This window comes from Aulonocara stuartgranti (genome assembly GCF_965226115.1).
Source record: "Aulonocara stuartgranti genome assembly, chromosome: 20".
Lineage (NCBI taxonomy): Eukaryota > Metazoa > Chordata > Actinopteri > Cichliformes > Cichlidae > Aulonocara > Aulonocara stuartgranti.
In genome coordinates, this window is record NC_138956.1 from 12,048,430 (window position 1) to 12,076,089 (window position 27,660).

Consider the following 27,660-nt stretch of genomic DNA (forward strand, 5'->3'; position numbering starts at 1 on the left):
ACACACAAGTTTCTGAACTCTGCATGAGGGTTTCTCCGACGAAGTGAGGGCCGTGAGGCACAGCTCCCCGTCCCCCGGTGACCCTGCTAGGTCCACCTTCTTAGGGAAACCCTCTGCAGAGGAGCTGACAGAGCCAGGAACTTGTGAGTTGCGTGTGTCCACTCAGGCATCATTCATGCTTGTTCTGTAGGCAGTTCCTGTCAGAAGGAGGAGGCGCAGCAGGAGCGCCGGGGGGCGGAAGACGGTGCCTCAGTGCCTCTCTCCTTCTGACATTGTTAAAGAAAACACAACAAATTTATAATTATGTAGATAATTACATGTAGATAATGTCCTCAAGTTCTGTATAACCACTTTTTCCTCTCTCTGTGTTTGTTTCTCCTTCGTTGTTGTGTGTGTTTGTGTGCATTTGTCTCTTTCAAACAGGTGCCGGTCCTCACCTCTGCAGTGCTGCCGTCTCCTGTAGCGCTGCATGGTTCTAAGCTAAGTTTCCTTTCCTTTTTCTGTTCTCTCAGATTTGTCCTCAGGTTTGAAATACAAGGCAAAAAAAAAGGCTGCAGGGTAGCTTTTGAAAGCAAGAAAGTTTAACAGCTGGCCAAATGGCTGAGTCATCGGCATTGATTCATGACCCTTTCAGCACTCACAGGTACATTATGATCAATTTGTGCTCTGCAGCAGAAACACTTAAAAACAGTCACATCATCCCTTTTGACTAGCCAAAACAGAAGGGCTTCACTGACTCATCCTGAACAGGTAATACAGGTCAAAAAAAAAAATAATAATAATAATTATATATATATGTCACACAGTGGAAATTTGTATTTATCTTGTATATTGTTTTTATTCTGATTTTTAGTGTTTATTTATGAGTGTCGTTTTATTTGCATGGTTTTATTCTGTTTCTATTGCATGGTTTTTAGTGTTTTATGTGACATGGTTTTTATCCACTGTGGACTGGCTGCACATGGGACAAATTAGCTGATAGGGACCACCTGCTGAGGCAGGGGTGTGTCCAGAGGTGGCCTATCAGCTGTGTAAAGATCTTTTAAAAACAGGCTAGCTGAGCACTGAAGGAGAGAGGCCCCAGACTGGAAGGTTAATGCGAGATGGCCAGCGTGATGCGGCGGCCTAGTCCTGACCTCATGGAATGGCAACAGTAAGAGAACGTGTGTGATTGGCAGCAGGGCAGAGGTTGTGAGTAGGGTCTGTACTGTTGTTTACTGGGTGCAGCTGGATTGGGAGAGGGTCGCCATGGCCATGAGCCAGGGCCGCTTCTGGGACCATTGTTCTGGCCCCTATTTGTTATTTTACAGGACACCGATGCAATGGGAGCTGTGGCGGTGGTCGCATGATGGATTTGGGAGCAGAACGCAAGCCGGGCTGGGAAGTGATGGGCCAGCGGAAGGACAAGAAGATGGGAGGCTCTTTCTTGTCTGCCGAAGACGAGGCTGGCGTGGACTCTGCTCTAAAGAAGGAATTCCTGGCCTGCTGATGGACCCATAATGAACATGTGGCATAATTATAGCAGGGTGGGTTTTAGTGAATGTAGAAAATGGTAGTTTTATGGGTTTTAGAATTGTTTTATTTAGTTTTAGTAGATTGACAACCTTTTATTACTTACACTTTAAGGGTGTTTTTATTTGTGCTCCCTGACCTAGTAATAAACTGTTTCTGATCAGACCTGCTTCCTCTCTGTGCCCGTGGTATCTGACTCGCTTGCTCCCCCTTGTATTTTATAGAATCTTTCTTTTTAGCGTGACATTCTGGCGCGACCGCTTTAGTGTTGCCGTGTTATATCTATCTATCTCACTCATTTGGTTATTCCTGCGATTGTAAAACTGTAGTTTTAATAACACTTTATTAATAATTTTTTATTAATACTTTGTCTCTCAGTATATCTTTCCCTCATCAGTTCTTTTAAAAAAATTTGATTTATTGAAATTTTCTTTATTGATTTAGAGGTCAAATGCTGATAGTAATATGCAATCAATACTTAAGGAAACTCTAATTTTGTTGGCTAAGTTGTGAAAACTAACACATGTCACTGTAACACACAATTCCCACTCAGAAAGGGAAAACACAGCAGATCCAGGGGTGTAGGGTGCTTTGATGACACCCTACATTTGCAGACTTTAACAGCTCTAATACACAGGTGCTGAAAATCGGGCACAAAGATTTTTATTTTTTAAGTTAAAATGTACATATAGCAGTAACAGGTTATGAATTTTTAAAGCTACAAAACCAACATATTGTATAGAAAGTCAAAATCTCCAGGCTTCGTGTTTTCGTCGATTCCTGTATGTGTGAATGGGGCCTGCTGTAGGCTGTCATGATTCACAAACTTCTGGCAACGTACAGTAATTATTCATGACAAATGACACCTACTGTGCGTGGGTGAGAGTACATCGAGTCATGTCGACATGTTTCAGCACGCAAGCCGTCCGCTCGTCTGATTCTTTACACTGCTAATTTCGTGGTTTTTTTAGCAGGTTTTTCAGTTATGTTTCCACACATGGATGGAGGTTTCATTTTTTTCTGATCAAACAGTCTTCTACAAAGCAACGCCTACATCAGGTTATGCTTGTACAGACTAACTAGTTGCTTGCAAACAGATGCCTCATACTGGTACTGAGGGCGCAGTGTAAAGGGCGTCAGAGGATTACACCGGAAGTTGGTTTTTGCTTTCAAAGTAAAGCTTCATTATAAACTATGATCAGATATAATAGTGTAAGATAAAAGTTGAGTCTTAAAAAGAACATTTAACAGTCTGGTTTATCGAGTAGATTGCTTGTATCACAATTAGCAGCCCTGCTGAATTCTTTCTGTTTTTTTTAATGAGCTCTATATAATATATTCAGTCCAGCTGCCTGTTTTATTCTTGCATCCCTCCCACGCAGCGACGGTTGGAAATTATTTTGAAAACTGTTAACGGAAGTGGGATGTGAGGCGTAATAGCTGGTACTTGAACAGTGAGTGTTTTGCTTTACCTTCTGAGCAAGTGACAGGCATACGGGAGGAGGGAGAAGTTTTTTGTAGCTTCGCTTGCTCCTCTTCATCATGGAGACTCGGGCACATTTCACCCGTGAGGAAATTAACAGCACGGTGTGGGAAGTCCAGGAGAAATACACGCACCTGAAACAGATAGGGACCGGGGCTTACGGCTCGGTATGGTGAGTGATTTATCATTTACTGTGCACTGCAAGAAGTGTGTGTCGCATTTGGGGCTCATTCACGTTAGCTACACTGGCTGCACACAGTGTGTAGTGGGCCTGCGTTATATCCTGTACAGTCTAACATAGAGTGGTCGCACAATCAGTCAACTCATGTAGCAAGTAAGCACCTAGTGTCATATTATAGCACGACGACCACACAGCCCGTTATGTGGACCTTACAGTCTTATGTTTACCTGCAGTAGGAGTAGGAGTTATGATTGAAAGTCTGTATTAAAGATGGCCACTTTCCATTTTCATGGCATAATACAGTTACATACAGGACACAGTTAAACACCAGAATAACTGTTTACGTAAAAACGTGCAGCAATTTAAATGTTTTCTCTTTTTTTGTTTTGGGTTCTTTTTTTGTTGTTGTTGATTTTTTTTTAGCAATAAAATTATTTTTTCAGGCTTACATAAAAATGGGGGATCGGGTGTCAAACCATTAAGGAAACTAGATACAGCCAACATCACTTATCATTGCATTTTTACAACCTCCCTGGTTTTTATTTGGCTAACTGGATACATACAATCCCTGATTAGGGTTTCTAAAATAATTTCTGTTTGCACAGTTAGAATGCTTCAAGTTTAGTCATTTAGCTGCCTTCATAAAATGTTAATAACTGTAAAGAACCATTTGAGAAGAGCTATTCAGAAAGCTCTAAAGCCTATTATTATATTAATATGTCATGAGGGATAAAATGGCAAATGCTGGAACAGTGGCAGCTGTCAAACACACAAGGCCATTGCTACGTTTCATATTGCTGTCACGTAAGTGCTCTTAAGAATAACCAAAGGTCAATATATTTGAAGAAAAAAGCCAGCCTTTTGCCTTTTATCCATTATTGTGTACATTAACCCTTACATTATTGTTGAAATCACTGATTTTCTTCACTGTCAAATGTGCCTTCCTAATGAACTTTACCACACAGTTGTTCTAACTTATTTTGACTAAAAATATAAACTCATAAATTATGACAGCACTTAGTTTAAATTAGACTAAATTTAAAGGGCCTTGAGGTGACAGTTGTTGTGATTTGGCACTATATACATACAATTGAAATGAACTGAATTAACGGATAAAGCTTAGTAGGTAAAATTTTGAGAACCTAGATAAACGGCGAAAAAACTCTTTACTGACCTCAAAGCTCCTGTTGTCACAGCAGCAGTGTTCAGGCATGCTGACTAGGCTTTAAGCATAATAGTGTGGGAGTTATGATCTGTTAAAAAGCTCAGACTGGTCGACCTTTAAAAGAAGCAGCATCTCATGAACACCGTGAACATTATCTGAACCTACCTGTAAATGGAGGAGGGAAAGGAAATAACAAACAGAAGCACAGCCTGCAGTTTCGTGTTTTTTTTTTTTATTATTTTTTATTGTAGCTATTTGCTTGGCATGCATTAGCTGTTTCATGTAAAGCCGGCTGCAATATTTGACATTACTGCATCAGTGTTGTTCACAGCACACAGTGAAGTGTGCAGTGTGTGTTGGTGGATGCGGCTCCAAATAGCCTAACAAGCCTGTCCTCCTACGATTTGGTGCCCTGTAAACATGCACGTCAAGAGCTGCCAAACATTCACATATTGATAACTCTGTAAACCACAGACCACCACACATTTAGAGAACGAGTCCCACATACAGTATCTCTGTCTCACATCATCTATGCTTTTGCTTTGTGTTTCATGCACAGCGTCTAAGTGTGACTGAAACCCCAAAAATAGACTATTCAGTCGTTTTCAAATGGTGAACATTATAGTGAGACTAAAAGGTCCAAGCAACAGCAGCCAGCTAATGACTTGTTACATTATCATTCCCAACAGCTCAGCACTAAATGAGAAGAATAAAGAAAAGGTGGCCATTAAAAAGCTCCACAGGCCTTTCCAGTCAGAGATCTTTGCTAAGAGGGCCTACCGAGAGCTCCGACTGCTCAAACACATGAAACATGAAAATGTGAGTAGACTATACACTATGCATACTCAGTCGCTTTTAGGAAGTTGTGTTTTTTGCATTGTAACAGCACTGTGATGCAGTAATATTCTGTAAATGAGCCATTGCTTGTATGTTTTAGTATTTGTCACCTGCTTCTTTCATTCCAACTAGGTGATAGGACTTATCGATGTGTTTACACCTGCCCTAAGCTTGGATGACTTCCAGGACTTGTGAGTATTCTTCATCTTATTAGCAAACCGCTCGGGGAAAGGCAGACAACACTTTAAATGATCTGCAGGTTCAAATGGACTGGTGCTTATACAGCACTTTTCTAGTCTAATTAAGAATTCAAAGCACTTGTTACTACTAAAGCCTCAGACACACACACACACACACACACATTTATAAAAGCACTTTTTTCTATCCCTGAGCTCTTTTCTTTTTTATCATCAACAATTTTTATTTATTTCATTTTAAACTTCAATAACAGAACTTAAGGATAAATACATAAATAAATAGTTTAAAAAACAACAACAACAACAACAACAAAAAACAAAACCAAAACAAAGGGAAGTTATCCTATTCTTTCTTCACACACCAATCCCCACACCACCACTCTGTCATTACTCCTCTGTTCTTCAAGTTACAGAAAGCCAGCTTGTAAAGGGGGACCAAATACAATCATATTGATGCAATTTGTCTAATAAACCATAAGTCACTTTTTCGTAAGACGCCAACTTAGCCATTGTCATTAGCCACTCTTCATAGGGAGGGGGGGTTCTTTTTCCGCCAATGCCTTAGCAGGACCCGTTTGGCCGTAGTAAGAGCCAAAATAATCCATCTTTTTGTATAACTGCGAAAATCTCCATCAGAAAGTTCTGTGGTTATACAAAGTATGGACAGTTTTGGTGAGATACCAAATCTCCTTACCCTACCAAATTAGTTGTATTAAGATGATAACTGCACCCATGATATTTTATATTTTATCTAATATTCCATTACACATTCCAGATAAGTATTTCAAAGATCTAGACTTTTTGATCTGGCAGTTTCTTTGGGGTAGCTCACTGCATCGTTTAAGTATTAAGAAACTTCAAGCGAGTGCAAAACAAGGAGGTTTTTCATTGCCTAATTTCCAATGGTAATATTGGGTGATGAACGTGAAACAACTTAGAGCTTGGTTACCTACTGCACCAGTTAAACCCATCTGGTCCCACATAGAGACGGAAGTTGATGGCGGTATTTCTCCCTGGATGGAGCTGTTTGATACCAGTCATATCCCTAAGCTCTTTTCTAACATTTCCGCACACACTCAAATTGCAGTGGCTCCATCAGGGGTAATTGGGGGTTCAGTATCTTGCCCAAGGATACATCAACATACAGACTGGAGAAGGCGGGAATCAAAACACCAACCTTCTAATTGGTGGATGCTCTACTCTGCCTCCTGCCACAGTCGCCACATTAACATGGTGCACATGCTGTCAGAGATCTGTTTTTTCTCTTTAAGCACTCGACACTAAAACTCTTGGAGGAATGCAGTACTTGCAGAAAAAATCTGTGGGGTTTTTCTAGTTTAGAGTGATTAGGGAAAGATTTTATAGTCAGGATCATATAAGATTACTCTGTGAGACATGTTGCGACATCTACTTGTAACGTTAAAGAAAAATATGACAACTTAATTTTTCTTTCACTTTCCAGGAAACATGTGAGCATGCCTGTGAAAGAGCCTTTCCCACACTGAAAGCACACTTTCTGTCTACCTTAAAGAGGACATATTGTCCTTTAATTGTCATGTATTATTCAGTGGGGGGTAATAATTATTTGATTCCCTGCTGAATTTGTAAGTTTGCTCATTTACCAAGAAATGAACAACCTATAATTGTTATGGTAGTTTAATTTTAATGGAGACATTTGCTTTCTCACATGCACAGCTAAGATTTAAGCTGCTGCTGCATCACATGAGGAGACTCTAAAAAAGGTGGAAGAATATTTTATTTGGAAGTTATGTAAACATACGCAAGTCCACCAAACTCCTTGGTCAAAGGGAGACAGGACAGATTACAGCACAGACAGGGTGTGGAAGTTAAGAGTAGGATGACTTGCTAAGGCAGTGTCGTATATCATGTTTGGACTGTTAGGCTGAGGTAATTACTTTACTCTCTGCCTCAGGGTTGTCTCACTGCACCTCTCTTCCTCTTTTTCCCCCCCCCCAGCTACCTGGTAATGCCTTACATGTTTACTGACCTGTCAAAGGTGCGGGGTCAACTCTCAGAAGACAAAGTCCAGTTTCTTGTCTACCAGATGCTTTGTGGACTCAGGGTGAGCCAAAGATGATCTCTACCAAACTTCAGAAATGAACTATATTTATATTCCAATGTAACTGTTTAACAGAGTCATGTCAGAATAATACTGTTGTATATGTTGTTCCAAAATTTATTGGACAAAGACGCGTTTTTTTGTAGTTAGCCTATGTACAACACCACTATGGCACCACCACCTCACCTTCATCTTCAGTTGCTAATTGGTTTATGGGGTCTTCCTATTTATATTCAATAACTTTAAAAAAAGCCTGCTGTGTTGGGTTGATATTAGGTGACTGAGTTAGATGTCTACATTCTTTGCCTTAAGAAACTCCCATTTGTCTGATTAGTTCAGCAGAGTTTGGCTGAATCAGAGCAGAGAACATAGCCCTGTACACTTCAGAATTCATCCTGTTGTTTCTATAAACAGCCACATCATCAATAATCACTAATGGTCCAGTTTCAGTGGCAGACAGACAGAAGGACAGACAGATTGATGCATACTCTGTCAATTTCACAAGGGAAATTGCTGGGATACAGCTGCAGGATGAAGACTAAAAATATTATATTCTACAATTAAAAAAAACAACATTGTTAAAAATAAAAGTACCACAGGCCCAGAGTGAATACCCTATAATTTGAGGTAGTGCCAAAAATATATATTTACAACAGTAATTTAAAAAAGGGAAATAAAAAGTTAAGATAAAGCAAAGTTAAATGACAAAAGATTGGGATTGTGCAAAAGTGGAAATGGCATTAATAATTCAGTTCAGTTCATTTTTATTTCAAACATTTCAAACATGTGCCTTCACAATCATTACAAAATATCATTCCATTATTGTTTGAAAAGGAGTAGGCAGAAGTATTTACTTATTTGTCCCTACCCCCTCAAGTTTTACCTCTCATTCATTTAATTTTATTTAATTTTTTTTATTTTAGTCTTAAATTAAACAGACAACATGTGAAACAAAAGTAAAGCAAAACAAAACAAAACATACATAAATCAAAAACAAGAAAATTAGCAAGCCCCACCACAGTATAGTTTCTTTCATATGAAAAATACAGAATGTGTATATTTGCAGATACACAAGTTATGGAAAAACAAACAAACCAAAACAAAACTAAAAAACAACCACAACACCATTTACCAGCAACATTACCGTCCTGGGTTAACCCCGTTTTCTTCATTCTTATACTTATTTAAAATTAGGTTTTTATATTTTACTTTAAACTGTTTTATGTTTTTACTGTCTTTTATTTCTTCTGTTAGACTGTTCCATAATTTAACTCCTGCAATTGAGATAGACATAGTTCTTAAAGTTGTTCTAGCACTTTGTATTTTTAAATTCCATTTCCCTCTTAAGTTATACCCACCTTCTCTTTCTATGAACAATTTGCAGATTTCTTTTGGAAGCAATTTATTTCTTACTTTATACATTATTTGCGCTGTTTTAAGCTTCACCAAGTCTTGGAATTTAATAGCTTGCATTTTGACAAAGAGTGCATTTGTATGGTCCCTGTACCCCACATTATTTATTAATCTAATGGCCCTTTTCTGTATTATAGTTATTGTTTGTGTGTTACTTTTGTATGTGTTTCCCCAGACCTCTACACAGTAGCTCATATATGGCAGTAGTAAAGCACAGTATAAAATGTGCAGTGCTTTTTGATCCAACATATGCTTTGCTTTCCCCAGGACGGCAATGCCCCGTGCCAATTTCCCCCAAACATAAGTAATGTGTGGCTTCCAACAGAGCTTGTGGTCAATGATCACCCCAAGAAATTTTATTTCATTTAATCTTTCTAAATATACATTGTCAACACATATTTCTACTTTGATGTTTTTCTTTTGGTTTCCAAACAACATAAATTTGGATTTATCTAGATTCAATGATAATTTATTTATATCAAACCACTTCTTTAATATCGTTAATTCCTGTGTGATCATCTCCAAAACCTGTGGCAATTCCACACCTGAACACAGTATATTTGTGTCATCTGCAAATATTACAAACTTTAAAATCTCCGATACTCTGCAGATATCATTTAAGTACATAATAAACATTTTTGGACCCAGTACTGAACCTTGAGGTACTCCACAAGCTATATCCATCAAATTAGATTTATATTCATTTATTTGTACATATTGTTGCCTATTCCCTACATAGCTTTTTAACCAGTCCAAAACCACTCCCCTAAACCTGTACTTTTCCAGTTTTTTTTAATAGAATTTCATGATTAACAGTATCAAATGCCTCTTATTATCCATACATTCCGTTATCTTTTCCATTAAATCTATCAGTGCCAAAGCTGTTGATCGGTTGCTTCTGAACCCATACTGACTATCTGTCATTAATTCATATTTTTCCACAAAACTGTCAAATCTTTTTATGAAGAGTTTTTCCAGTATCTTAGAGAACTGTAGTGTATACAATACAGAAATGTATGAGTGGAATCTGTCCTGATAGGTGTGTCATTCTGACCCAAAAAATGTTTGTCCAGAATTTTTACAGGCTCTAGATGTTTTCTGGCAAAGTCTAACCTGACACACATGTTCTTAAGTCTAGTGGCGTACAATTTGTTGCAAAATCTCTGTATTTCCAATCATGAGGGATTTTCTTGATTATCCACTTTTAAAAAATGATACAGCTGATTTCTCACAAGTTTTCTTGACTTGGCTCAATGTTGTGAAGCTGTTTTCAGCCTCATGTTGGCCTCTGTCACTTGGGCTATCGTGTTTAAAATGAGAGTGAAAAGCTGTGAAATACAAATTCAACTAAATCAATGTCACATGTTATTTCAAGCCTCACCTGGGATAAAGTTGCTTATGATTCAACTGTCAATTTGGTTTGAGCCTCAGAATATGGAGGACTGTGTATAAACAATGCTTTAATTCCTAAACAGTTAATGCAACACTTCTTTCAAACCCTTTGGATTAAAGCTGAAAGACTGCAATCACATGTTTTGCTATTTATTAATAATAAAAGATATAATAACAGATTATTAATAATTATCATAAATATTTCATGATTAGGATTTACATGACTGTATGTATCATGTAGCACATAACTTACAGAGAAATTACAGGAGAGTTAGCCTTTTTTGCTTTAAATGAGTCAATGAAACACACAATGCAATGGATATAATTATTAACAAGCCTAGTTATTATTTAAAAGGTATTTGCTGTGTGGCCAAACAGTTATTCATCAAACTCCTCTAATAAAACTTTACTTTGAATTTAGCCTAACTAGGCCTGGTAAAAACTGACAACGTAAACTAAAGTGTTCCTGCTCTGTTTATTCCTTTGCAGTACATTCATAAGGCTGGGATTATCCACAGGGTAAGTACAACTCATTGTCCCATTACAGGAAGCTGAGCTGTTTTGGGAGTACCTTTTTTCCTGTTTTATGATAAGTTGACTTTTTCAGGTTATTATCAATAATAATAATGATAACTTTATCTATATAGCACTTTTAAAAATCTGTATCACAATGTGCTTCACCAGTGTAACACAATAAACAAAGCACTGCACAAAATAAAAAAATGAAAAATTTCCGATCAATAATCTGTAGCGAGAAATAGGCGACTTCCTCAGGTCGGAGGAAGTGACTCACTTCTCCGACCTGATTTCCTCAGACTCAGACTGTAATCTGTGCAGGATTTTGTACCGCACAATGTTGTGACTCAGATTGCAGATTTGGTATTCCTCATGTTCTTTGGAAATATATTTTGTAATTCATTTGTTAAGCAGTCAGATGAAAGCGTGCCCAAACAAGTAGGATGACTTAACTCCTCTAATGCGTGTGCATGTCTGGAGCTGTTAGGTCACACCCTTTAACTCCAGTTCCAAGACGTCAAAGACCTGTCGGTAAAGTAAGAGCCACTTTTGGCTTCCTTATTCAGACTGGGTTGCTACAGCAAGTAGCTCCCCATGTTTGGTGCGGCAGATTTTTATGTTCTTCGTGACACAGCCCCAGAGGGATGTGTGTCCACTCCTGAGTTCAAACCAGGGATCTTTGGCTTGTTAGACAAATGTGCAAATCACTACACTGTGAAGTGTTACCCTGCTGTTACTCCTATAACGCTTAAAGCAGATAAATTTTTATCAACACCTACTGACAGTGATACACTTCTCACACCTTATGTTGCAGCACTAACTGCAGAGTTGAGGCAGTGTGTCTTATAGTCATCTTGTAGTTGAGTCACGATATTGAAGTCCTTGTTTTAAGTCCCCACAACATTCTTGTGTTTGAGTTCAGCTGAGCCATGTGAGACCACAGGAAGCACGTGCACTAAAGCTCTTACTGGCTCTAGTAAGCGCCTGTGGTCCAATCACTGTAATTTCTTCTTAATTACCATTTGGACTAAGTAACCGTCATTCGACTCATTTTCTCTAACAGGATCTTAAGCCTGGAAACTTGGCTGTTAATCAAGACTGTGAACTAAAGGTATGTACTTTCTGCATTACTGCATATGAGAAGCAGTGAGATGATAGGGCAGCACCGGCAGCAGACACAGTAGGACTCAGCAGTCGATGTAATTAACAATATACAGGAGGTAGAAGAAGAAGTTCATTTACATACAGTTGTGCAAACCTACTCGAAATAATCCTGAAACGATAGAATCATTTGTTATTGTTTATATGAGATTGCCATATATATGTATGCAATATTTTATGTGTTTCATTAAAAGTAAACAGCCTGTGAGACACTAAGTACATGTTTGAGATTGTCATCCGTTTCATTGCTGCTGATACAGATCCTGGACTTTGGGCTGGCTCGCAGTACTGATGCTGAAATGACAGGCTACGTGGTGACCCGTTGGTACCGGGCGCCTGAGGTCATTCTGAACTGGATGCACTACACTCAGACTGGCAAGACAATTGTAGCTGTTACATATTCTTTCCCACCGTTCTCTCTGTCGTCTAGAGTTGGCCTCTTGGTGCTGTGACCATTTGTTGTTTGTTACGTGAAAACGTCTCGACACTCCAGCTTTCATTGTTGCATGTATGGTTCTTCAAGGGTCAGCAACTTTTGTAATCCTGTTCCTAGTTCCTGACAAATATTTGAAGTTGCATGGATGTCATCTTGAGAAAAGAAATGTTTGGGGGTTTTTTTTCTCCTCTTAATCTGTTGACACAGATGGTCTGACAGTGCTGAGACTCAATGACAGAACTGTCACTGCAAACCCAGGATTTATGTTCCTTTAGGAGATAGTGGTTTTTCATTTTGTACATAGCATCCACAGAGTGGAGTGTAGCTGCGAAAGCAGCTCTGACAAGTTTAGGATAGTATTACTCACTGAATATTCCCCCTTTCAAAGCACACAACATATTCAGCTCTCTGCTGTGAATAGGAACTGTGCTCTGGCATATAAATGCCACCTTCCTCATTCCTGCTGCACTCAGCTAAACTTATAACCCTCTTGGTGTTATGTATTCTTCATGATTTCTCACTAATGTTACTTTCCTTTGGTGTTTCTTGTAGTGGACATCTGGTCTGTGGGCTGCATAATGGCAGAAATGATCAATGGAAAGACCCTCTTCAAAGGAAAAGATTGTATCTTTTCTTCAGCTTGGTCCATTTACTAAACTTTACCAGCCTGTGTGATAAATAATAAGTTGAATAATGAATGTCAGTATGCAAAGAGAAAGGTATCAAGCACACTTTGTGAAATCCCTTTAAAGCTTTAATATCGCTTTATTAAACCACTGTAATAATATAGGAGATGGAAAGGTGCTTGATGACAAGCTCTATAAAGACACAAAATCAAGCACAAGAGGCAGTTACAGTATATTAATACAGAGCAAAAGCGGCATATTTCCCGAGTCAATTTTTTTCCCCCTACCTTGTTATAAATGCTCCTGCGTTTGTTATATTTCTCTTTTATGTTCTTATTTTGCTTCTGATGCAGCGAACTGATTTATAGCTCTGCTAGGAAATAAAGACATCACAGGTCTTTCTGTGATGTCTTTTTCCTTTATTATTCTGTTTTGCATGCCTGCTTCATATCTCTATGTTCTGCTCACTGAACCACGAATGTAAGAGTAAAAATCCTTGATTCTAATCTGTTTGCTATAAGACATGGACCAGCTGACTCAGATCATGAAAGTAACTGGTGTGCCCGGGCCAGAGTTCATCCAAAAGCTGGACACTCCAGAGGTAGGAAGAACAGTCATAAATATGCAGTTATGCACTAGGAGTACTATCTGCACAGAAAATTTTTACAAATGTCCATTGCCTTTAATGTTAAACATTTTTTTATAAGTGATTTCTCTCAGAGTGAGCATTAAAAAAGCATCATATCTCAGAAAGCATTTGAGCTGTGGTGCACTAGATCCTAAACTGAAACCCATGAAATTAGCATACAAAGTGAAAGTTCCACCGACAGCCCTCTGAGGTAGAAATGTACAGCATACTGCAACCTACAGTGACATACGGGAAATTTTGCCAGACTCTCATGTCCTTTTTTTCTTTACCAGATGTGAGTAGTTAAAATCTAGAAATTGTCCTGAGGGTGGCACTAGAGGAACAGTCAGGGCATTAATAAAAGCCTGTAGTAGGATGCATTAATAGGAAGGAAGTTAAGGCTTTTGGAAAGTCCTGTTTTGCAACTCTATAGGATTTTATAAATGGCCTTAGACTTGTTTCAGCACAATGCTAACAAGATGGCTCACATGCACAAGTGACGAATTGAATATACAGTTCCATCTTTGGAAGTCATATTTGCACAAGGACTATGTAGCTGTATATGAGTATGAAATCAAATATAGTTCTATCTTTGGATTTATTTCATTTTTGCAAGGTGAATAACAAACTATTCAGTTTTACAAAATAACAACATGAAACAATCAGCCTGTCTTTGATAAATGAAGACCTTTTTTATTATTTCATTTTGTAATCACAGTTAAACTAAATCATTGTTGCCATACTTAAAGATTGAATAAAAAATATTCTGTGTCTGGGTATTTGTGTTTGATATCTTAAAACAGGCCAGAAATTATGTCAAGGGCCTTCCTCGATATCCCCGAAAAGACTTCTCAATGTTGTTTCCCAGAGCTAGTGCACATGGTGAGATGCACCTTTTTTTCCCCACATTTTTATTCTTTTTTTAAATCACACTTTTTGTTTCTTTCTTTGGTGTTTTTCTTCTTTGTATGGCTATAATTCGAAAAGTCATTCATGATACCCTGTTAATGAAAGCTTTTCCATTTTCTGGCCTGCTAAGTGATAAATATTCCCTCACTTTCTCAGTTTCATGGTTTTTGTATCGTAGTAAACTGGTGCATTATTCCACACTGCTGACCTTTTGTAGGCGTTGATCTGCTGGAGAAGATGCTTGTTCTGGATGGAGATGAGAGGCCCACAGCGGAACTAGCTCTAGAGCACCCATATTTTGACAACTTGCGGGACCCCGATGATTTCCCCAAACCACTGCCATATGATGACAGTCATGACAACGACACATTGTCCCTAGATGAATGGAAGCGTAAGTGGAAATCTTACTATGATAATCATGTCTCTATGTCTTCTCCCTAACTCCTCCTACATGTGTTAAACAATCTGAATGAAACTTACTGTGTAGACTGCCTTGGGTACCAGGATTATCAACATCTATATAAAACTTTTGGGAATTATTTTCATAACACTCAAATCTTTACAAATCCGTGTGCTGATCTCAAAACGAATGGTGATATTACGTCTATGTTACGTATGTGTTTTTGTTTGTAACTCATTTTTGCTAACCAATTTTTAATGCAGTGGCTCTTGGGGGCCACAGGAATATAGTGCCTGGCAAAATAGTGCCTGTTGTTGGTTTTTGTCTTATACAATGAATACATGGCTTGCAAAGAATAATAATAATAAATATATGTATACATTATGGATTGGGGTTTTTTTTGTTTTCTAACTATACGCGGTGATAATAAAGATAAAAAGATTAATATTAATAAATGAACATAATGCCATCATATATTTTAAATAATGTACTTGATTTAAGTTGACACCCCGTTCCCTCTTTTTATTTTTCTATTTTTACACAGGATTGTGTTTCAGGGAGGTGAAAAGCTTTGTGCCATTCCCACGGCGGGACTCCAAGAGGAAAAACACTCTGACCATGTCTCCATGATCTGATGAATGTCATGTAATTACTGATGCCCCAAACAACAAGCATACAACCAATTGTGCCCTTGTATATTCTAAGCCTGGATTCATCATATATCTTTTACTCAGTTATATAAATATAAAGCGCTATATAAATCCAATCCATTATTATTATTAGTTAATATCCTGAATCAGTGTTCAAAAGAGTAAAACTGTATCATCCCCTTTTTTTACGTAATGTGCAACTGTTTCCTAAATGTAGCTTGTTCATAGTGTTACACATTTCCTGTCAGTGGATTTTGGTGTGGATTTATTGTAACTAAATGCTACAAGGTTTCTTGTAAGATTTACTGCAATGTTGTTTTCCAATTAAAAAATTCAACATGATGTGGCCTTTCTCATTTGCACAGGAGGCAGCTGAGTTGAATCATCTGTGACATTGCTTGAATATACACTGGACAGGGTTGGTACATTAAGAGACTGTATGTGTATTCATGTATTATGAATATTGTTTCACAATGCAAGATAAATATGTATTTTAATACACGTTCTTGACAGTAATTAATGATGGTGCACCTCTGTGCACATGCTTTGTATATCCAAAGTGACTGGACACATGTACGTTAGTAAATCGTCCAAATATTGTTGATACTCGGGTTTAAATGAAAAACTACACTTTTCACTGACCCTGTGATCTCGCGCGCGAAAATCGTGGTCTAGTGACGTCAGGGGGGATGGCTAAACTTGTCTCGTTTGACTGTTGTCAAGGTAGCCCACAGGTTGCTCGAAAAAGGAAGTGAGACAGTTCTCTCTCAAAATAAATGAATGTAATCGCGTTGGAATGCGATATTCCGACTTTTATATCAGACAAGCTCTACAAATGGCATGTGGTACATCTAAATCAGATAACACATAAATAAAGCAATAAGCATTGTAAGTACAAGCATGAGAAAGAGTATCCCAACCCCAGATACTACTATTTTTCCTTAGATTGCAATGCAGTGAAATACTCTTAAAAGGACATGTTAGATGGGGAAAAGGGTAGATGACATAAGTAGGTGTTATTCAGAGTCGTGTTTGTGGCAGAAGAAAATGCACTCGTTCAATCTTGGACATTATTTTGAAATCTAACCGGAAGTCTTATTATGTTGGGTGATGTCGGTTTAGCTTACTCTGGGCTCCAAATTGCTAGCCAACTAGCCGAAGGAGGCTAGTATTCCTCCTCCTCTTAAAATTGGGCCGACAGTAGGGCTTTCTCATATTTTAATGTAGATATATTACTTTTGTTCTCAGTGAGCCGTTGGGATTGACTGCGTGCCTTCCAAGTGCCGTGCTGTGAAGAAACGGAAGCGCTGAAAAATAGCGAAATATACCGGCTATACCAGCAAACTGTGGATTGCTAACGGTAGCTATTAGCTTGGAGAGTATAGCAAGTAAGCCGCCTGGCTAGGCAACCATTACAGCAAAAGCGGCTTCAACCCACCGGGGCTGTCGAGTTACTCCTGTCAGTCAGTTGCCATAATTGGTAAGATGGCATACATTTGCCATTTTACTACCCTTTTGTGATCATTGACAGGCTTAAAAGTTTTAGCTAGTAAGGATTTTTTGTGTCATGCACCTTGTCAATGTTTAAAAATATCAGACAAGCTAACGTTAGTACTACCCAGCTTATAAAGTTAGCAGGCTAGCCTGCTTATAGACTCTCGGCACTTTCATGTTAGTGCCGTTACACTGTTGTTCTTATACCGACACGATGAAATGAAACCCACTGCATCAATCGTACAAAATCAACAACTGTTAAAAATTAAACAGTAGAAAATCTTTGGACAGTGTTTTTAAAACTGTAAATATGGCTGACATTTTTACTCCTGAAATAAGGACACCGCTCTGTTGAGGCTCTAGGATCCTTGAATCTGATTGGCTCTGAGTCGGATCATTTAAGCTTTCCCGAAAGCTGATTGGATTTGACCGCTGTGTTGGGTCAAGCCGTGATAGCAGATGCCAGCAGTTATTAACATATAGTCGAGAATAATCTACACAAGATTTTACTGGCCATGTGTTTTTGGCAGTAAAGTCTGCTGCTCGGCAGCTAACGTAGTCATTACAGTGGTTTGTTCTGTTAGCTTTTGTTAGCTTTTGTAGGTGACTAAGAGTTTTGAGTTTAGATATGACAGACTGTTTTTACCACAGGTGCTACAGCCTAATATCACCACAGTATTATGTAATGTACGTCGAAGGACTATTTCAATGAGTTAATATGGAAAGAACTTTAGCCACTTGGGCATTAGTGAAGTATTGAGACAGCAGAACATAAGTATAGGTAGAAAATAAATGGGTAATGACAGCTAGTACAGCATAGACTCATAATAATAAGAAATGTTATGATTGGGATTGGCATTGGGAATTGAGCTTATGATATATATTTCTTCTGAGTGAGAACGCTGGTGTCGTATTTGAATGTTGCATCCCTAAATGCTAATAGAAATTTGTTTTTATGTTTATTATATTATTAATATTTTTATTTTATTTCCTTTTCTAACCAACAGGAGGAAAAGTGTGATTGGTGGCCTATGAGGAAGCCACGTCGAAAAGGCCAAGTGGCCGGAGGAGGTGGAGATGTGAGAAAGTCAAATGGGACATTTGGCGGGCGTGGGGGGGCCCGTCAACGATCACCATCCCCCTACAGCCTAAAAGCTTCTCCAAGCAGAGAAACGTTGACATATGCCCAGGCCCAGAAGGTGGTTGAAGTGGAACTAGAAGGTAGGCTTCACCGAATTTCTATTCTGGAGCCTTTGGAAGTCATTACTGAAGATGAGATGATGGCTCAGGACATTAGTGAGTGTAACAGCAACAAGGAGAACAGTGAGCAGTCATCGCCTCCCACCAGCAGTGCCCAAACAGCCCGCAAACCTGTCACACCACGAAGCCGCAGGAAAGACCCCAAATGTTCCTCTAATAAGTCGCCACCATCCTCCAAGAACAGTTGCCCCAATTCTCATCCGCCATCACCGGAAAAGCTAAACAAATCACAGTATCATCACATGACCCTTCCTGAACCTAAGTTTCGAGTGCTGGAAACCTTTACGCCAGTTGAGGCCCCTCCTCTGCCAGCAGCATATTATCGTTATATTGAAACCTCAGCTGAGGAGGAAACTGAGGCAGAATATGACATGGACGAAGAGGACACTGCCTGGCTGGAGATGGTCAACGCTGATCGGACATCAGAGGGTTGCTCAACTGTCTCAGCAGAAACGTTTGAGCGGCTGGTGGACCGATTGGAGGAGGAGGCATATCTGGAAGCCCGAAGCCGAGCGCCTTCTCAAAGCACTATTGATGATGATGCCTTCTGCTGCGTGTGCCTGGATGACGAGTGCCTCAACAGCAACGTCATCCTCTTCTGTGACTCCTGCAACCTGGCTGTGCACCAGGAATGTTACGGAGTGCCCTACATCCCTGAGGGTCAGTGGCTATGCCGCTGCTGCCTTCAGTCCCCTCAGAAACCTGTTGACTGTGTTCTGTGTCCAAACCGTGGCGGCGCATTCAAGCAAACGAGTGATGGCCGCTGGGCACATGTAGTCTGTGCTATATGGATCCCCGAGGTCTGCTTTGCTAACACAGTATTTCTGGAACCAGTGGAAGGAGTTAATAACATTCCCCCAGCACGATGGAAACTGACTTGCTGCCTGTGTAAGCAGAAGGGTCGTGGTGCATCTATTCAGTGTCATAAAGCCAACTGTTACACTGCATTTCATGTTACATGCGCTCAGCGTGCTGGGCTCTTTATGAAGATAGAACCTGTGCGAGAAACAAACATTAACGGGACTATGTTCTCGGTTAAGAAGACTGCTTTCTGTGAGGCCCATTCTCCGCCAGGACAAGAGACTGGGTCAGATGATGAGAGTGAGGGACGAGTGGTGGGCAGCAGAGGGAGGGCGAGCAGAGGACGGAGTGCCTACACTGAGGGTCCGACAACACCGAAAAAAGGCAGAAAGTCTGACGATGATGCCAAGACAGATAAAAAGAAGGGGAAAAAGAATTCAGACTCAACATCCCAACACACAGCATCACCACAAGTGACAGTGCCTCAGATACCCACGAGCAGGTTAGGTTGTTTGTTTTTTTTGTTGTTGTTTTTTTTCCTTTTTTCCCCAAAATAAGATTGTCTTCTGCAGTTAGCTTGAACATCTGATAAAACAAAGTTTATCAAAAGCAGCAAATTGTTGGAGATTTTTTGATCTAGTTGATATTTCAAATAACCATAATTCACACGTTCTACAGTGAGAAGCCTGAATTGATGTTTGCCATATTGATAGTAACATAATACTGCATTTCCTTCTGTTATATAGGCTGAATATCATCTGTAAAGGAATTATTCTGCAGAAGAAAAATCAGTTCATGCAGAGGCTTTATAAATACTGGTTATTAAAGCGACAGTCGAGGAACGGTGTGCCGCTGGTTCGGCGTTTGCACTCTAACATCCAGTCCCAAAGGAATACTGAACAGGTAAGAGCACAGAAATGAAGCCTTAACACTCTGTAGCTGTTTTTCTAAAATCATTGTTTGCCTTTAAATATGTTTTGATGTTTAATATGTTTAACTATAGTTTGTAGAAGCTTTAAAATGAATTGTACTTTATAGCCTGAAGTGGATGAGAAGATTTCTGCAGCAAGAGACGCACTGAGATATTGGCAGAAGCTTCGCCACGACCTTGAAAAAGCCAGACTTCTAGTGGAGCTCATCCGCAAGAGAGAGAAACTCAAACGAGAGCAGGTAACTTACAAAGATGAACCACCCTCACTGGTTTACATGCTTCATATTTAACGCTGTGAGTTCATCGTGTAAATTTTGAATTAAAAAAAAAAATGTTGGCAAAATGAAGATCTGAAGTACCTTCAAAATGCAGTTACCTAAATAGTTCTCCAGTGTAATCTTTAGTTCTGTTATGTTTGGGTAATCTGCTTTTTCTTGGCCTGTCCTATAGCGTGTATATTGTATGTTGGCATGTCTTTGCCACATGATAATAAACAGGTGGCTGCTATAAACTGATAGGGAGGCAGAGCCGAAAGGAAAGCTATTCATATGAGATACTGGTCACCCAGTTTTGTATGGATCATGAATTGATTGTTGGAAGATTTCTGTTTTGAAAAAAGGTTTATAATGTTTTTATATATAAAAACATTTTCTTGGTTGGTTAACATTAAATCAGATCACTCTGTTTGTCTAGCCTAACCTTTTTTAGATTTGCAATTTCTGCGTAAATATCACATACATGTCTTCTGTCAACTGCAGGTCAAAGTTCACCAGGCAGCTCTGGAAATGCAGTTGACCCCAGTGTTGGCTCTGCTACGCTCCACTCTGGACCAACTACAGGAGAAGGACACAGCCCAGATTTTTACACAGCCTGTGGACATCAAGGAGGTCAGACATTAATTATAACAGATGCGCATGCACACAGTTTACATTGTGTCAGAAAGTGAGAGGAAGTGTGTTCCTCATTCCCCATATAGTTCAATTCCTTGTATCATATTGTCTGAGAATTTAGTAGAATTATACAAAACAGTAACAGTACAGTTTACAAGAATTTACATGTTTTTGTTTGTTTGTTTTTTTTGCACAGTGCAGATGTTGTTGTAGTTTAAAACATGCATCCATTCTGATGATAACGTTCGTGCTGTCTTGTCCTCAGGTCCCCGATTACCTTGAGTTTATTAGCCACCCTATGGACTTTTCCACTATGCGCTCTAAACTAGAAAGTCATTCCTACCGCTCAGTGGCTGACCTGGAGGCCGACTTCAACCTGATGGTGTCAAACTGCCTTCTTTACAATGCCAAGGACACTGTCTTTCACCGAGCAGCACTACGTCTTCGAGACCTTGGAGGGGCCATACTACGACATGCACAGCGACAAGCCACCAACACTGGGCTAGACCTAGATACTGGCATGCACTTTCCAGAGTCACCCCAGAAAAGAAACTTTTACAGTTGCACCTGGGAGGATGGTGAGTCAGAGGATCATACTGTGTCTGTCTTTAGTGATTTGGAAGCTGTTGTGTGTGTTCAGTCTGTTATTTCTTCTGTGCCAAAGGATTAGGTTGTTTTTTTGTCAGTATATTCAGATTTTCTAGTTTTGTAACATGTTAATGCTTAAATACCAGTAACACCTTACTAAGAGAACACTGTGTAGAGAGTACACACTATTCTGTGTATACAGTGTACACACTGTGGCTGTTAACCATTATATAACAGTAAATGCTACTGCTACAACAGCAATATTAATACGTACTGCATCTAAGTAATGAAGGTGTAGTTGACAACAGAAATGAGGAGTTATCAGGGTTTTAACCAAAGATTTTGTAATGCCCGAGAGCTGAAAACATCCCGGGTACAAATATATCTTTAGAGTCCGTTAGTTGTTGTTTTTTCTCCTGCATTTTATAATAGGAAAATAAGTTAGTCAGAAAAGTATCCAATCAAAGTCGACTTTGATCACGTTGAAGATATGAATGGTTCAATCTACTTTAATACATGAAAAGTGGACAGATAACTGGCTAAACAACTGAAAGCAAAAAGGTTCGGTAATTGTTTTTTGTTTATTTTTTTTGTAAACATCTTTATAGTGTTATTAAATCTTGAACTGTTTTTATGTGCTAACTGGAATAGTAGGCTAATAAGATTCATTTGCTAAACTTATTGACTGAACTTTATTTCTTCCTAGGCTTAGTAAGTTGCTGGGCTTAAAATACATTTGCTGAAAACCTGGAAATATATTCGCAAAGCTTCATAGTACTTATAATTGCTGAGTAGTTGATGAAGTTCCAGGAAAATAGAGAGCTCTTGGGCTGAGTTTCTTAGAGAGAAAATGGCAGAAAGATGATTTTTTTTTTATTTTTTATTTTTTATTCCTATTTATTCTATTTATCCCCTTTGTATATTTTATTTATATTTGTTTCTGTATTTATATGTGTGTGTGTGTGTGTGTGTGTGTGTGTGTGTGTGTGTGTGTGTGTGTGTGTGTGTGTGTGTGTGTATGTGTGTGTATATATATATATATATATATATATATATATATATAACAATTCTGTAACTGTAACTTCGGTCGTTGCTGTGCTTTTTTTGGAAATCGAATTTCCCAGAGGAACCCACCCGAGGGATTAATAAAGTTCTATCTTATCTTATCTCTTATCTTAAGTGTAGTGCTGGCAGTGGAAACTGAAACAACTCTTCATAGTAGGATATTTTGTATTTTTTACATTCTGGTTAGTTGGTCTGATTTTTAAGCTTTTGGACGTTTAATAATCCAGTCAATACTAAAATATATGACATGCAAGTGAGCCAAACACAAACTAAATGGTGTGTTTATTAATTTACATTATCAAATAATGGGTTTAGTAACATGCAGGAAAATATTTTCCTTTAAAAGCTGCCGGTACAGTCAGTTTATTCATTTTTTTCAACAGTTTATACATCGACTGATAGAGATGGATATGAGTTTGGAGGAAGAGATGGTTTAATTAGTATTTCTCACATTTTATACTCAGTTGTAGTTGACTCATGTTTAAGCAAATCATAGACCAGGGACTACAGATGAAAAGGAGTTTTGTATTCATTCTATCATGTACAATATATGTGGTGTCCATGCTAAATAATTATTCAGAATAAAATAGAAATAGCACTGCAAAGAGGGGAAATTTTTAACCTTTGAGATCTCTGAGAAAACAAGCCTGGCTGGTCATCTTTGTGAAATGTCAGCATTGAAGTATTATTATCATGTTGTACCTAAGTGTCTGTTTGGGCGCTAACCAAACTCCCTGCTGTGTTCAGTTGACAGCGTGTTGGATCCAGAGAACCGGCTGCATATGACAGTGGAAGAACAACTGAAGGAGCTGCTGGAAAAGCTGGACTTTGTCACATCGATGCGATGCAGCGGTGCTCGAACTCGACGAATCCGCCTGCTTCGTCGCGAAATCAACAGCATCAGGACGGGCAGGCAGGGCCAGTCCCACCGCCACATCCTACACAATGGACATCTCAAAGAAGAGGATGATGATGAGCAAGATGAGGAGGACAACGACAAAGACGCCAAGGCAGATAACGGCCTCACATCTTCAGACAAAGGTGGGCACTGAGAGAGACTTACAGCAATATTAAATTGCCAATTCATGAACCTTTAAAAAGCCACTTTTTTTCAATGAGACCAGTTGTGAACATGAGCTAACGGAACATTGTCCTCAGGTAATTGAGCCAGGGTCCCCCCCACGCACCAACCCCAACCACCCCACTGTCTCCAGTCTAGTAAGTAGGGGCCCACAGAGTCTCGTTAGCCATGGTTGCCTCACAAATCCTCTCTCCCAGTGAACTCTATGTCTGCACCTCTTCTATACATCACTCTCATGGACTCACCACTCTCCATGGCCACATGCAGTCATGCCATATCATCCCACTTTTGACTAAAGGCTAGTCTAGTCAAACAGTCTTGTGTCACCATAGAAGATGGCAGGAGAACTCCTGCTATTTGAGTAAAGAACGAAAGATACTACCATGTTACCATGTTGATGGTGTACAGTTGTGAGAGCAAAGTACTTTTTCACTTGTCTTGATAAGGTCCTCCATATCTAGAGAATCTGTCAATTCCCTCTGGACTGTGGTTAGAGTGTTGGAATGAAGTGTAAATCATTACAGAGTGACACCATTTTCCTGTGTGAATACTGCACCACCGCATCACACTACATACTAAATGGAGATTCATTTAAAACCAATGCTGAGTGAATTGGAATATCATTCGTTTCCTCTCCTTTCAGAGGACCTCAAACCCGCTTCGCCCCCGACACTGGAACCTACAGGGCCGGCTCCTCCTCCACGTCAGGGGGACACACCTCTTGAGCCTCCCACTCTGCGGCCAATCACAGGGGAGCCCCAGTCCCCCAGCTACTCCTGCAAACGCCTTAAGATGGACGGTGACCTCTCAAACGGCACCACAGAGAACATTCATTGCATTAGCGCACAAGAGCGGTCAACTTTGCCACGTCCCAGTTTGCACAGTGAAGGACAGACAGTGACCAACGGTCTGGCAGAGCTAGGCATCACCTCACGGCCCCCGACGGGGGGAGTCGGGCGACGGACCTCCGTGCTGTTTAAGAAGGCAAAAAATGGAGCTAAGTTGTTCAAAGTGCGAGACAATCCTGTGCTGAATGGGAATGGACCACAAGACGAGAATACAAGTAACAACTCTTCAGCACTCAATTCCATAGCCAGCACCCCATCTTCCACACCTTTGACCACTCCAAGCAGAACCCCACAGAAGAGCCCAGGACCCCCCAACCTTAATGAACTATGGACCTCCAGTCGAGACATGTGTTCAGATAGTGAGCCAGAGAAGACACCAAATCACACGCTGGAAAGTGGTGAGAAACTTTGCTTGATTACTGACGTTAAGTTTAAAGTGTTCTGCTCAGAGAGGAGAAGTGACACCTAAAGACTCGCTTGGAAGGGATCACATTTTCTGGATTGGGCTGACTGTACATTTGTTATTAGCTACTAATGCACTGATCACAGCATAGGAATATGTTTTTTTTCCTAGGTCTACCTGATTGATCAGACAGTTAGCCCTGTATTGTCTAATGGATTTCAATATAACTGAGACAAGAGCAGACATAAGTGCTCCTTATATGTCATCTTTTCTGACTTCCCCTCCTGCTCCTTTGGCTCTTATCTGCTGCTGTTCTGATTGCTCTCGCTCTTACTTTCAGGATTGACCAACGGCTTTAACACGCACAAAGATAGCAGATCCGACTTGGAGTTTAGGTCTTGCCCAGTTCTCCACAAAGAAATGTAAGACATTGTGTGTCTGGTGTTCTTTGTGGTTTGTTTTGCTAACAACTGATAATAAAATTACAATATAATGTATTGTATTACAGCAACTCACCACCCAAACGCAGCCTTGGGAAACCGGCTCTTTCTAAAGTCCCCTTTCTGGAGATCATCAACGGAGACTCGGATTACACCGGTACTTTTTTCCCTCCTGTATCCCAAGTTCTCTTGAAGCTAAGTTGCATTTATGTCCTGATTATTTATTTAGTCGCTGAACTAATTTGAGTGTCACTGTTGTTTGACAGGCAATAGTAGTCAAACATCAGAGGATGAGATGGAGCTGGAACCACTGGACCTGGTTTGGGCCAAGTGTCGGGGATATCCCTCATATCCTGCTCTGGTAATTGCTGATCTGACTTAATATCACTATTTAATATGAGCGTTCAGCTCAGGGTGTAGCTTAAATTCCCTGTTGGGCTGTGTTTGTTTCAGATCATTGACCCCGAGATGCCTGAGGAGGGCCTGCTGCACAATGGGGTGCCGATCCCCGTCCCACCCAAAGATGTCCTGTGTCTGGGGGAGCAGCGGCAGGAGGAGATGAATGAGAAACTTTACCTGGTGCTTTTTTTTGACAACAAGCGGACATGGTGAGTTTAACATAAACATTGCTGTTATGCAATGCTCCATTTATCACATGGAGGTCAGAAGTGTTTGGTTAGTGAAACCTGATACATTTTCCACAGGTGTATCATGTGATGAAAAGACAAATGGTGGAAAGTTTGTTTGTCTTTACAAATAATTTGAAAATTGTTTGTAGATAATTCTTTAGATTTGAATTTTATTTTTAAGATTAAGATTTAAGATTTTATCACTCTTGATAAAAGGCTGTAATAATAATCCTAACCTCTGTCATGGGTGTTGTAGGCAGTGGCTTCCGCGTGACAAGGTGACACCCTTGGGCGTAGATGACACAGCTGACAAGCTGCGCATTATGGAAGGTCGCAAGTCCAGCATCCGCAAATCTGTCCAAGTGGCATACGACCGCGCCATGATTCACCAGAGCCGGGTGAGCCACAGCCACGGCTTTGTGGCTTCCGGGTACCTGTAGGGGGCCTCTGTGAGCACTGTGTACACCCACAGTTGGCCGATATGCATTTTCTCTTTGGTCTTAAAGCAGCAGGTGGAGCTGTTCCTGTTGCCGGTCGAATTCATATTCACACTGTGGTCCGAAAAGAGGTTGCCGTGGCACCGAGTCCTGGACTGTAGTTTATTACCAAACCACTAGTGTCTGACACACAGAGGACTGGTGTTTGCCTCTGTGTCATTGTTGAGGAGGTGGAACTCCTGACGTGAATGAAGTTACCTTTAGGTCCCGTGTTGCTGCAGTAAATTCCCCATTCAGGGTTGTATTGAGGTGTTGCTTACTCCTCCTGGATGTGCTGATGTAAAAGAATTCCCGTCTATTTTGTATAATGCTACTGCTGCCAAGGAATCAAGTAGTCAGAAGAGATTTGATATATTTATATGAGCTGCAGAAGACTAATGAATGCATCACTGCCATCTTTTATACAATAGCTTTTTACATTTAAATCTTTTACAGAGACAATTGTATATTATAAAGGCACACTTTGTGTACATATGTAAGTGTATTATCAAACTGAATTTAATTTAATGTTGCCGTTTTAAAATGCGTATTTCAATCAACCCACAAGGGACAAAGCCAGGCTGTGTATATTTGTGGAGATTTAATAATTCCTGACTTGCTGCAGTTTATTTAGCTTGTCTTTGATGTAATTTCAACTGTGTTGTGTGCGTGTATGTGTGCGTACGTTCTGGGCATACAACACAATGAGCCGTTGTTCTTTATACTTGTATTCTCTTTTTGATACAGAGAGAAATAATTTATTTATGGAAGACAGAACTATAGAAATAAAGCTATATTGGTTAAAGTTGACAAAAATCTTATTTAATGGCGTGAGGATTTAAAACCATGCAGCCAACATTTTTAAATGGATGACATCACATGTTTAGTTTCAGGATTTTACTTTAGACCAACATTTGCTGTCCCCACCTCCCAGAGGATTCTATTTATTACAGAGTTCCCTATTTTATCAAATGGACAAATACACCTTCATAAGCTTGTACTACCTGCATATTTTACCTGCTCACCAAATATTTTGTCTGTAACCAGTATTTCCTTATTTGGGGAAATAAATTCTATATTAAAAAAAGAAAAAAGCTTTTGGGATACTTACCTGGAGTTTTGTGTTCTTCTTATTTAATACTGATCGATAAAGCATTCATTGTTATGT

The 27,660-nt window shown here is 39.6% G+C and overlaps 2 protein-coding genes across 4 annotated transcripts; both read left to right on the forward strand.

Annotated features, from left to right (window-relative positions):
• The first annotated feature begins 2,927 nt into the window (after nucleotides 1-2,927).
• On the forward strand, nucleotides 2,928-15,928 carry mapk13 (mitogen-activated protein kinase 13). The gene is made up of 12 exons (XM_082520158.1): nucleotides 2,928-3,167; nucleotides 5,031-5,160; nucleotides 5,311-5,369; nucleotides 7,353-7,458; nucleotides 10,750-10,779; nucleotides 11,840-11,887; nucleotides 12,198-12,312; nucleotides 12,926-12,997; nucleotides 13,521-13,600; nucleotides 14,431-14,509; nucleotides 14,754-14,927; nucleotides 15,481-15,928. Exons 1-12 carry the CDS (start codon nucleotides 3,055-3,057, stop codon nucleotides 15,564-15,566), a joined length of 1,092 nt encoding a protein of 363 aa, XP_082376284.1. The 5' UTR covers nucleotides 2,928-3,054; the 3' UTR covers nucleotides 15,567-15,928.
• Nucleotides 15,929-15,948: 20 nt separating this feature from the next.
• Nucleotides 15,949-27,602, forward strand: brpf3b (bromodomain and PHD finger containing, 3b). Of its 3 annotated transcripts, none has more exons than XM_082520154.1 (13): nucleotides 15,949-16,004; nucleotides 18,088-19,643; nucleotides 19,888-20,044; nucleotides 20,180-20,311; nucleotides 20,831-20,959; nucleotides 21,228-21,540; nucleotides 23,363-23,656; nucleotides 24,340-24,942; nucleotides 25,288-25,369; nucleotides 25,456-25,544; nucleotides 25,654-25,748; nucleotides 25,841-25,995; nucleotides 26,273-27,602. In XM_082520154.1, the coding sequence occupies exons 2-13, from the start codon at nucleotides 18,112-18,114 to the stop codon at nucleotides 26,454-26,456; spliced, it is 3,765 nt and encodes a 1,254-aa protein (XP_082376280.1). In that variant the 5' UTR covers nucleotides 15,949-16,004; nucleotides 18,088-18,111; the 3' UTR covers nucleotides 26,457-27,602. The 3 variants fall into 3 exon arrangements, with proteins under 3 accessions (XP_082376280.1, XP_082376278.1, XP_082376279.1); XM_082520152.1 differs by lacking the exon at nucleotides 15,949-16,004 and adding an exon at nucleotides 16,510-17,066; XM_082520153.1 differs by lacking the exon at nucleotides 15,949-16,004 and adding an exon at nucleotides 16,510-16,946.
• The last annotated feature ends 58 nt before the right edge of the window (nucleotides 27,603-27,660 follow it).